The 11,804-nt window shown below is 49.2% G+C and overlaps 1 protein-coding gene across 5 annotated transcripts in view; it reads left to right on the top strand.

Annotated features, from left to right (window-relative positions):
- Positions 1 to 11,783, top strand: part of LOC121660580 (serine/threonine-protein kinase PAK 3-like) — a 17,281-nt gene extending 5,498 nt beyond the window's left edge. The window contains exons 1-12 of one of the 5 annotated variants that reach the window (XM_042019975.1): positions 7 to 956; positions 1,761 to 1,895; positions 2,166 to 2,510; positions 2,935 to 3,093; positions 3,419 to 3,587; positions 5,630 to 5,693; positions 6,382 to 6,430; positions 7,200 to 7,312; positions 7,945 to 8,062; positions 8,880 to 8,979; positions 9,423 to 9,619; positions 11,270 to 11,783. In XM_042019975.1, the coding sequence (XP_041875909.1) occupies positions 936 to 956; positions 1,761 to 1,895; positions 2,166 to 2,510; positions 2,935 to 3,093; positions 3,419 to 3,587; positions 5,630 to 5,693; positions 6,382 to 6,430; positions 7,200 to 7,312; positions 7,945 to 8,062; positions 8,880 to 8,979; positions 9,423 to 9,619; positions 11,270 to 11,728 (1,929 nt within the window). In that variant the 5' untranslated portion in view covers positions 7 to 935 and the 3' untranslated portion in view covers positions 11,729 to 11,783. Of the gene's footprint in view, positions 1 to 6; positions 1,896 to 2,165; positions 2,511 to 2,934; positions 3,094 to 3,418; positions 3,588 to 5,629; positions 5,694 to 6,381; positions 6,431 to 7,199; positions 7,313 to 7,944; positions 8,063 to 8,879; positions 8,980 to 9,422; positions 9,620 to 11,269 lie in introns of those variants that run through there. The other 4 variants (XM_042019974.1, XM_042019976.1, XM_042019973.1 and 1 more) reach the window with 4 other exon arrangements.
- Positions 11,784 to 11,804: the final 21 nt, after the last annotated feature.

Genomic DNA, 11,804 nt, shown 5'->3' with positions numbered 1-11,804 from the left:
TGTTTCTGCAGCTACTTTCTGTTGTGAAGTCTGTTTTTCAAACTCCATTTGAAAACTGCACTGGAGCCGAGAGTGGGGGCGAAGCTGTAGCTCTGAATAGGTGAAACTTTCATCTTTTTGTTTCTTGCTTTGTTGGTTTCCTACGAGTAGAAGCCCTGTATTTTCTTTCTCGGCAAGCAAACGTGCTTTTGCTCAACCTTCATGCCCTTTTCTAGCACTGGACGAGATTCTGCTAGAATTTTAGTTTGCAAGGTGGTGGTTCTGGAAGTTGCAGTATTTTTCCCTGAGAACACGTACTTTGGGCAGGGACGGTTGTGCACAAGGAGCTGTTCTGGTGGCTGGCCAGCCAGTAGGGCCTTGCACATCACTTTCAGGTTAACAGTGCCCGTGCCTTTTCGCAGCCCAGGGGATCAGAATGTGTTGTATTCCAGGTATGAGAATTCAGCAGGAAATCAACACCCTTGCATTCCATCTGGTCCTCAGAGATCAGAGGGACTGGGAGGGGCTCAGCTTCATTTCTGAAGTGCAGCCACTTTAACATCATCAGTCTGGTTGAGTCCAAGAGAAGAACTTGCCCCAGTACAGATGCACAAAGAGTGCAGTTCCCAGTGCAGTGCCCTGGGTCTGATTGCATTCCTTAAGGATATTCCTGCTCCAGGTTCTCCAAGAGTGTGGTTTATTGAAGCAACAGGAGAACAAGTTCAGGATTGCCGCTTATCAGGGCACTGGCTACTGAGTGTTGATGTGTGTAGTGACAGAAAGCATAGGAAAAGAGAGATGGTAACAGTGAGATAGATCTATCTATCTATCTATCTATCTATCTGAAACTTCCTGGCTCTGCTCCAAGGCAATTGGAGGTGCAAAGCTCACCTAAAGACATCCTTTCAGGAGAGGAGCAGAGGCATGTTCCATCGATCAATCCCGAGCAGGCAGAGATGTTTCCCCCTCCAGAGATGGTTGTTTTTTTCCCTCAGAGGTGTTCTCCTCCCCCTGTTTATCCTTTAAAGTTTGGTCTGTCCTATGGGTGTGGAACAATCCCATCCTCTAGGTGGGGTTTGGTGAGTCTGGTCAAACATGCATTACAGGACACACGGTTTCCTTCACTGGCATCCTGAAGGGTGTCTAAGTTAATTTGTTAATGGGGCCTTATGAGGGTCTCTGTTACTGCCGGTCAGAATTCTCAGTTGACAAAAAGGGAGGACAATAAACACCTTGGTCCTCCTCCATATACTGAGGTGGCCATAGAGGCCCTCTGACCTCCATCAGAGGGTCTTTGTGCGCATGCTCATCTCCTGAATAATCCAGGATTTGTAACAAGAGTGTAGATGTCAGAAAGGCAGGAATGGCAGTGCAGGCCTGAAGAGAACATGAACTCCAGAAGTGTCTCTCACAAGGAGCAAGCTCACACAGGAAGCCACCTGCAGAGCCAGGGTGGGGCTGTGGGACAGGGCTGGGTGTCAGTCACTTCTGAAAGACAAACAGGACACGGCAGAAGAGGAGCAAGGTCCTCAGCAGAGCCTTGAGAAATGCCCCACATTCCCTGTCAGATGCCTAAGATTCTGTTGGAGCTTCAGTCCCAGATGGACCCTGACTGTACTGCCAGTGTCACTTTGGAATCTGTGCCTCCCCATGGGCAGAGAAGGACCCAGGAGAGCAGCAGCACATTGCTTTGGGAATGTGTGAGCCCATCAGTCTCTGAGTCCTGCCCCACAAATGTTTTATGGGAAGTTGAAACCCATCTTCTCTTGCTTTCTGTGCAGCTCCTTCTAGAGAAAGAGCATGAGCAGATTGCTCTACCAGAGATGCCTTGCCAGACTCAGGGAGAGCTGTTCCCAGCCCAAGAGCAGCTGGAGCAGCTCAGGCAGCAGGTGGAAGAGCCACAAGAGAATGGCCAGGTGAGCCTGACTAGCCAGGTGACAGAGTGAAGGGCAGGAACAGGGACATAAAACGGAGCTCTTGGGAGGCCAGGTGTCCCAGAGGCACTGAAAGCACAGAGCCTTGTCATCTGCAGAGACCAGCCCCAGGACAGGAGGGTTCCAATGGAAGCAGAGCTGGGTAGGGAAGCAGAAGGGAGTGGCTGAATGAATGTGATTTTGAGGCCGAAAGAGGAAAAAGCTGAGCCTGATGGCAGCTCCCAGTCACTTGCTCTGCATTTGTGTGTACAGAACATCAAGGCAGAGCCACAAGCAGAGCTGCCCAAAGCCCAGAGTGACATCAAAGCAGCAAAGAGGAGGAACAAGGAAGACATCAGAAGCATCCAAGAGGAGAAGAATCTCCGTCAGCACAGGAGCGATCTACAAGACCAGGTGAGTGTAAGAGCTGAAGCCACTCCACTCATGAAACATCCTCTCTCTTCTTCTTTGCAGAACATCGACAAACAGCTGCAGGCAGAGCTGCAGGAAACTGAGGCTAGGATCAAGGCAAGGGAGAAGAGGCTGGATGAAGGAATGAAAATCATCCAAGAGGAAATTAATCTTCTACTCCAAAAGCAAGAGGCTCTAGAAAAGCGAGTGAGTGAAACAGAGATAGCCGCTGCAGTCACCAAACTGGTGGTTTCTGCCCTTCCTACCTTTCCTCTGCAGAGCAGCAGGCGGGCTGGGTGATGTCTCTGAGTGCCATCCTGCTGTGGTCTCTATCACAGCCACTCTGAAGGACACGTCCTGGGCTGCTGAATCTCAGCTGCTGCCCTGGACAGTGCGACTAGTCCATTGGCCTGTTGGCCAGCAGTCATCCAAATGGATTCCTGCTGGCCTGTTCCTGCTCTCCTTGTTTCTTGAGGTGTTTTTGCAGGTCAACTTGGTGACTCTGATGGATCTTGAAACAAGCTGTCTGTATCCCTTGTGAACCTGTTCTTTCCCTTTCCTCACAGTCTGTGACCCACGGCTGACAGGGATAAGCTGTAGCGTCTGACTGCTTTGTTGTGTTTGACTTGAGGTGGAAGTGTGGACATCTCACCTGGCAGCCTGCAAAGACTTCCAGCAAGTGATTGGCCACAAAGAGCCCCAAGGCTGGCATGGGGCACAGGAACTGTCCCTGCTGCAGCTTGAGCCCATCCTGAAGATGGTGGAAGAAAGGGGGACTCAGTGGGAGCAGGTAGAACATTAGAACAAGGAAGTTCAAGTGTGTCCATAGCCCTTGGAGGGGGAAAAGAGTGCTTGGGAGGAAGTGGAATAGTCATTGCGGCAGTCGTCCTTCAGAAAATCCATGAAAATGGAACATGAATCTGGCCATGAACTCAAGTAAAATCAGCCTTTGGTTTTGACCCATCCGGTTTGAGAAGTGGACATCCAAAAAAAATCCATTTTAAGAGCCCTGCATGTGGCTGAAAGCAGCTTCCTATGGGCCTGCATTTGCAATGTGATCCCAGGGCAATCTCTGCCAGCCACACTTTCTGACACAAACTCATTTCTTGTCTCAGATCTCCACAGGCTCTCTCATGGAACCTGCTCCAGCAGCAGCAGCATTGTCTAAAGGAGCCTTTGCAGCCCAGCCTGAGAAGTGGAGCCAGGGCAGTTTGCTCAGCTCCAACACTGACACAGCTTCTTCCCATCAACAGGAGATGGAAGATTACTTCCTGGAGCTACTGAGTATGTCTTGTGTATTTCTTGTGTGAGGGACAGTGTATTGTGGGCCTGTGTCAGCATAGCTGTGCCAAATGTTCCTCCGCAGTTTGGTGTCACAGGGACATTTAGGACTCCTCGCAGGAAGTGCTGTGCTTCGAGGCAGCGAGGGAGTGCTCTGGGTGTTCCTGCTGCCTCTGAGCACAGCTCAGACTGGCTTGGGTTTGCCTGAGCTTCCCTCTCTGCTGAAGGCAGAAGCAGGGACTGTTCCTGGATCAGTAGAAGGCTGTGACTTAGCAAATGATCTAGGCAAGTCCTCTGTGCTAGTGGCCAAACTGAACAGAATATTTGGCTTCCTAAATTCTCCTAATTCCTAAAGACTCCTGATTTCTCAGCATTCATCAGAGCAAAAGATCGTCACAGAAATTGTTTGGTTTTGGGGTTTTGTCTTTTGGTGGGTTTGTAAGGATTTTGGTTGATGGGGTTTTTTTGTTTTGTTTTTATTGTTTGGTTTGGGCTTTTTTTTTTTTTGGTGAAGTTGGTTTTTCTCCATCCTGAAGGAGCTCTTCTGCCTCATGTGTCTTATTGGTGTAATTTTTATGACTGTTATTATTACCACTACTACATCTACAGTTGGTTTTTATGACAATGCAAATTTTTGCCAATGACCACTTCTTTGAAAAAACATCAAGTGACAGCACAAACTGAGAGCAAGAGGTGTTTTCCACATGCCCCCAAAGAAAAAGCAGATACTTTTATAACAATCCCTATTTAATATCCTAGTTTTATGCTTATAAGGATGTGTCCAAGAGACACATCGATGTGGTGTGGTCAGGTAAAACTGCACTGCTCTCAGGAGTGAGCCACCAGCCCATCCACTGTCTATCCCTCAGATCCGTGGCACTTTTTCATTCCTGATTCCCAATCACTCCCGTGACTGTTAGAATGACCTGTTGGGCCAACCCCTGCACAGCTCACTCTCTAGGAAAACACATGAAGCCCTTTGTGATTCTGCAGCACAACCCATTTAATCTGCTTCCTGCCCATAACAGCTGCCAGTGCTGGGCTCTCAGGTAAGACCTGGTGGGGCTGAGAACAGAGCCCAGTTGACTCTGTGTCTACCATCACCTGTTGGGACAAAAAGGGCATTGATGTGCACCTCGCTGTGTCTGATCTCAAAGCCAATCCTCTTGTGTCCTGAAAGGGGGCAAGAGCTTGTAACGGGGCTCGGCCTGGATGTGGCTTCTTGCCAGTGCTTGTCAGTGCTCATCCTTGGCCCTTCCCAGCCTTGCTGTGGTACCTGCTCTGCCCCTGACGGCCGGTGCGACTGCAGAGGCTGGAGCCTTCCTTAGCTGAGAGAGTCCTGCTGCTGCCCGGCCGCTGCAGCGCGGAGCTGCCGGGAGGCAGCAGCCCCTCGTCTGGGCCGGCTTCTGCATCGCACGGCCTGGACTCACGAGAGGCTCAGCATCTCCTCTGGGCAGCTGTCTGTGCCACGCCAGCGCCTGAGGAGCACTGCTGTCCTTGCTGCCCATGGCCGCTGTGCCGAGCTGGGAAGACGGGGACGTGTGCGGAGCTGAGAGGGCGAGTCCGATGCGAGCGACTGATCCGCGCAGTCAGGGTGAAGACAAGCAGTGTGGTTCTTCACATGGGGCACGGGCATCTTTGAACTCAGCCTGCCCATAAAGGCTGAGCATCCTGATGCTGAAAGCCCCATTGGTATTGGTCACAACATGAGCTGCTCTGGTTCACAAAGAGAAAGGCATTCTTCTGGCAAACTGCGAAAGGTGGAGAAGATGCCCTCCTCTCCTGGGAATGCATCTCTCTGGGCTTTGTTTCCTCTCAAGAGATTTCTTCAGAGGACTGTAGAAAATCAGTCTCAGCGCTGGCCATCTGTGCTGCAGAGCTGCCTGGCTTGTTGCTGTTGCTGTTGTGGTTCTTGTCGCTGTTGTTGTTGTTACCCAGATGACCACAAAAGGCTCAGAGCCCCAGACAGTGGGGCTGCCTTTTGTATCTCCTGGAAGGTGGCATCTCTGCTTTAAAGTGAGCATCTTGCACTTTGTTTCCCCCAGGCAAAATGGTGAGCATGGAAAATCCGGTGACGAAATACACTGAACTGGAAAATATCGGCAGTGGGTGAGTCCAACCACAGTTTCTTCTACAAAACCATGGGCCGGGTGTTCTGCTGGTGGAACATCTACCAAGTGTGAAGTCAGGCAAGCTGCAAACATGTTGAGACACTGGGGTTAGATTGGCCCATCTCTCAGTGCTGGGCAGAATTTGTACGTGTGGTCAGAAGGCATTGTCAAAGACATCTCCATGCTGCCACAGTCTTGCCTGCAGCAAGGAACAGGAGCTGGAAGATCTCCTGCCTCTCAAGTGTGGGACAGCTGTGTGTTAATTTCCTTAGCATTTTTGTATGTCTCAAAATCATACGGCCACACTAATGAAAGAGAATCTTGCTTGCCTGAAAGAGCAGCCTACCCCCCGGTAGCTGTCAGATAACAGTTCTCAGGAACAGTTCTTTCCAAGAGTTTGCTGAAGGAAATACTCGGTGGTCAGGATTAGAACCACACAGTTTAGAAACTGAAACTCAAGATGAAAGAATAAGCTCTCTTTTTGAGCTGAGGCACTAAAGCCCAAAGCTTCAGGAACAGGCCCAGTGCCCATGCACTTGAGAGGAAAATGCATCATGTGCCCTCTGGCAGACCCCTCATGCCTCCTGCAGGTTTTAGGCACTTACAGCAGAGATCTCCTGTCTGGGCTGGCTTTCACTCCAAGATCTAAACAGCTTCTCCTTTCTTTGCTGCTGCTTTATTTCTAGGGGTTTCGGAGAAGTTTGTAGAGCACTCGACAATGCCACAGGAGGAGAGGTAAATGTCAACAGTCCCTGCAGATTCTGCAGCTCCTGAGGGCTTTCCCGCTCTGGTGTGAGTTGTGGCTGGAGCTTTGGGTCACCGGGAGAGCTGTGCTGCAAAGGCACAAGAAGCACAGACTGTTGCCAGCCTGCAAAATACATTTGGGACAGTCTTTGTCCTTCTCAGCTGCCAGAAGGAAGGCAAGGAGAGCAGTGGTTCCTTTTGGAGAAGGAAGTGCTCACTTGCTCTCAGTGGCTAAAACAAAGGTGGTGCCTTAGAGCATCTCACTGCTTTTTTGTGGCTACAGCTTCAGAGTCCTGGATTCTCATTTCTGGCTGCCAGCAAATACGTCTGAATCTTCCTGGTAGTTCCTTAGCAACCTGCAGTGCTGCACTTGGGAACTGCACGTAGGGAGGGATCTGCAAGGCGTCCCTAAAAGCCCTAAGCCCTGCTTATAGCCCAGGATCTGTATCCGTAGAGTAGCAAGACTTGGATTACTTCTCTGCACTCAGCAGAGAGTGTGGGCAGAGCTTTGTGGGTGATAGTTGAGACACCGTTGTTACCAAGTGGACAAGGCAAAACGTCAGTGGCCATGTGTCCTGTTTCTGGCCTCAAGGGAGCGGAGACATGGGCTGTTGGAATGTCAGTTCCTAATTACTCCAGTGTCTAATCACGAGGCACTTTGGCACAGCTTGGCTGTGTCATCCCAAAATCACTCGCTCCATGTGCGTTGTGGTCTCGTGCCACCACCTTCTCAAGGTACTGATTGTCATTGTCATTTTAGGTGGCCATAAAGAAAATTAATCTCCAAGGACTGAGGAGAAAGGAAGTAACTGTCAATGAACTCATGGTCATGAAGATGAATAGGAATCCCAACCTGGTCAACTATTTAGACAGGTGAGTGGTCGTGGTCTTATCCCATGAATGTTTGTTTACCTACTGCAAGCATGAGAGGTCAAAAACCCACTTTGGTCTGTGGCAGAAAATAGAGCCATTAATTATTGATCAATCATTATTTCTCTACTCATCTCCAGTGGATGGGAAGAGAGTGCATTTTGTCTGCATTAGTCTTCCCTGGCACACATAGTTTGAAAATTCTTCAAAAGCCTGGACCAGCGCTATCTTACTAAGTCAATACCCTCGAAGTTCACTGCCACCACGTTGTCTTGGGGCTTGGTTTTTCTCAAGTCTTAAATGCTGATGAACCACCCGAGAGAGGATTTCGTGCATGCCAGGAAGACTAGGTGCTTTTTTTCCATAAACACCATGTGTGACAGCTTTTTATCTGGGCTGTTAGTAAACTGCGTTTTTCACTTGCTGGCCATCTAAGACATCTCCTTTTTCACAGCTGTGCCTTTCTCCTTGACACAGCACAGACTGCAATCACTGCACAGCCTAGAGAGAACGTCTATTCCTTTAAGTCTGTCCTCGTTTCAAAGGGACCTGGAAACAAGAATCAATCGTTGTCTTTTCCAAACAGTAGCCTAGCCATGCACGTTCATCTCCATGGCCTCATTTCCTTCTTTCAGCTACCTTGTGGATGATGAACTCTGGCTGGTGATGGAGTACATGGATGGAGGCACTCTGAGTGATGCCATCAATGAGATGTACATATCTGAATATGAGATGGCAGCCATCAGTCGGGAGGTCAGGAATCCCACCTGTGCTTCCGAGGGCTTGGGCAGGATTGTCTGGGAAACAGGGGCTGAGAACTGGAGTGGTTCCATGTGCCAGACTTTGCTTCTGTGTGGCTGCTATGCTATGGGGAAGCAGGTGAACTGCGTGGCAGTGTGCCTGCACTCACTGTGCTCTGTTCTTGTACTCTTATCTCCTGCTGTTGCATTCTCACTCTGTCTCTTGTATTTGTATTTGCTGTTCTCCACCTTGCCTCTCTGAATGTTTGCCTGGAGCCTGTCTGCACTGCATTCCTTGCCTGTAAAAGCAAAGGTGCTGGTGGCAGAATTTGAAACTAATGCTAAAAGAGACTCATTTCTCAGAGTCCTCAGCTGAAAAGGGTAATAGTGCACCCAGAATGCTGTTTGCTTCTGAAAGGTGACTCATGTGATACTTCCAAGTCTGTACTGAGGCCAGCAATAAAACCTTTGCCATGCAGCCTCCCACCCAAAAGTGACCCACTTCACAGCAAAGGGAGGGACTCTTTCTTTCTTGGCAAACCCTTGTTTGTCCTCTGGATGAAGAAAGCACATCCACTGCAGCAGCAGTCATTCTGGCTGGTTTGCAGAGGACAGTCTAGAACAGCAATTCCCGTTGGCTCTCTCAAAAGCTGACGTGCCTTCCCTCAGAAAGGTAGTGTTGGAACAGCAAGCTCTTCCTCTCAATGGCACTGTGTTCTGCCATTACACTCCATTCCCCTGGAAAGGGAATATTTTAGAGCTGTTTCCTTTCTTGTGTGCTCAAATCACACCACTAATTTTTATCCTCCTGTCTCTGTTTTCTCTCTCAGTGCCTGCAAGGACTGGATTTTCTTCACTCAAACCATGTCATCCATCGAGATGTGAAGAGCTGCAACATCCTTCTCAGAACTGACGGCTCTGTCAAGCTGGGTTGGTATATTCTTGGCCAGGCACAGCGTTCCAGGGATGTGGGGTTTGGGGCTGCTTTTGAGTGACTGCCAGTTCCCCCAAAGTGGTGCTGGTGGCAGTGCAGGGACCCCTGCAGCGAGCTGAAGGCACAGTTGCAACGTGCACAGAGGTATGGCGAGGAAAAAGCAGTCCAGAGTGGCACTGGTTTGGGTCTGTGTGTGTCCCTTCCAGAGGGAGGGAGCTACAATCTAAAGGTTCCAGGGAATAAAAGCCACTTCTGGGGGCAGCATTAAAAAATGTGGGGATTTTTGGAAGCAGACACTTCCGTATTTCCTTGGCTAAAGTCCTGAGGAAACAGAGCAGGGACGGATTTCCAGGAGATTCAACAATGCATTCGCAGACTTACAGTGGGGAGTTCTTTTGCTTGGTTTCCTAATTGTACAGAACTTTTTTGTTCCCCTCAGCTGATTTTGGCCTCTCTGCTCAGCTCACCGCTGAGCAGAATCAAAGGAGCTCAGTGGTTGGGACGTCTTGGTGGATGGCGCCTGAGGTTGTGACAGGTCAACCATATGGCCCCAAAGTGGACATATGGTGTCTTGGAATTGTGGGAATCGAAATGGTGGAACGACAAGTTCCTCACTGGAATGAAAGTCCTACCTCGGTAAGGAGCAAATACTCACTGATCCCTCTGTCTTTTTCACCTATCCTGTGTTCTGTCCTCCATCAGACAAAATCCCATTGCCATCTGCTGGCACTGCTTCCACCAAGGTCCCCTTCTAAAAATGGCCCTGCAGCACATCAGCATCTGCTGTAGTTTTGGTTGCATCAGTGGGGGAACTCAGGCCTTACCTGAGTGCAAACACTCTCCATTCTCAGGCAACACTTTCCTTTGGGTTTTAAGTTGTTCCAGCTCGTCTGTCTGTGTAGATGTCTCTAATAACACAAAACACACATCTCAGAGCTGGTGTTACATCTCCAGAAAAGAAGGAAAGAAACCCAAACCAACAAAGTCTCTAAAACAGTGGTTTCCTAGAGAAGAACTGCACTCCCTGTACAGTTTCTTGTCACTTGCCTAAAACCTGGGCATGAGGGTGTAAAGGCCACAGAGTATCTTCTGCTTCTTGTGCAGTGTTGCTGAAACACTTAGTGACCATATTTCTGTCATAGCCCAAGCCACGTTCTCCACGTGACCAAGCTGCAGCCTGGTGACATGGAGAGCCTGCCAAAACCTCCCATTTTTTACCTGGCACTTTCTGGGATGGGCACATCATTAATGTATTGACTTGAGTATCCAGAAGAGCAGAGGGTTACCATAGGGATGGCATTTCTCCTCCTTCTGATTTGACCACAAAAAGTTATTCGTTTGCCACATCGGAGAAGCTGGAACTTGCAGACTGCTGCGAGACAGAGCTGCAGGTGGCTCCTGTGTGCCCAAACAGGCATTTTCATCCCAATATGTTTCTGCATGCATCTTAACGTGTCTGTGTTGAATGCGAGGTTCCAAATGTTTCTTTCCTTACCTGAGCAATAACTCCCTTTTATATAATAACACTTGAAAACAGTTAGAACAAGGTCCCTCTTCCAAACTGCCTGTCAAGCTGGTGTGAATCTTCAGAGAAGCAAAATGTGCTTTTGCTGATGTAGTTGCCCCTAACTAGGTCAGCCAATCAAATCAGCTGCCAAGGCAAGATCTGCTGGATGCTGGAAAAGCTGCAGCTGCTTTGGGGTTTGGGTTTTTTGTTGGTATAGGAAAGTCATCTCTGCCTCTCTGCCAGGGCAGAAATTGCCACTGCAGAGTTGAGCTTAAACAATGGGCTCTGGGAGAGCATTTACAGACTTGAAACTGATGCCTGGAGTGGCTACCTAAAAACAGAGACTAGACAAGAATAAGAGAATAAAAATAGGTATTTATTTGAACGGCCTTCAAAGATACACCCTGGGCAGTCAAAAGGCTACATCCAAGATGGAGCCTGGGTCATGAATTCTTCACAGTTTTGTAAGTTTGGTCCATTTCCGTATCAGGGTTAATTCTCCAATTATGACCCCAGTTAATGATGTAATTACCCCAAGTTTGCCCCTCTTCAGAGGCTTTCAGTTTACACATTTTGGGCCCTGGGACAATCGAAGTGTCCTTGGAGATCAAACCTAGAGAGGCTTTGTTATGTCTAACTAGCACGAGAGAACAGTAGCTAATAGGCCACACGAAACTTCAGAGCTACACACTAGGCAGTACAGGACTTGAAAAAGAGAAAAGTTAAAACCTAAGGCATCAAAAGAAGCAGGTGGAGTCTTGTGTTTCCTTTTTCTCCAGGCTGAACTCCTGATAGCCACAGGAGGGACCCCACAGCTGCAGCAGCCCAATCTATTCTCGGCTTTGCTGCGTCACTTCCTGAGCTGCTGCCTGCAGAAAAACGAGGAACAGCGCTGGTCTGCCAAGGAGCTCCTGCAGGTAAAATGCAAAGGGACTGCAGGTCAAACAGTGTCCGAGGATGGGCTCCTCCTCCACTGGAGCCCCAGGCATCAGATGAGCCCCCTTCCTCCTCATCTCCACTTTTGGTGCTTTTCAAATGAAAATGGCGAGGAATCCTGGGCTGGGCTGGCAGGGACCTGTAAAGGCCATCTGATCCATGTGGCCTGCAATGAGCAGGGATATCTTGAAAGAGATCAGGTTGCTCAGAGCCCCTTCCCACCTGACCTGGAATGTTTCCAGGGATGGGACACTTACCAGTTCTCAGGACAACCTGTGCCACTGTTGCAACACACACCTTAGACCTACTCGGAGTAAATCCCCTTTTCTTCTAAAAATATTACCCCTGCCTTTGAAGCACTGAGCTTGGAAAGCCATG

The sequence above is a fragment of the Corvus kubaryi genome, unplaced genomic scaffold, assembly GCF_017639235.1.
Source record: "Corvus kubaryi isolate FWS band 111438036 unplaced genomic scaffold, C.kubaryi_AGA036_p1.0 36579, whole genome shotgun sequence".
NCBI classification, from domain to species: Eukaryota; Metazoa; Chordata; class Aves; order Passeriformes; family Corvidae; genus Corvus; species Corvus kubaryi.
This window is presented reverse-complemented; position numbering and strand designations above follow the sequence as displayed.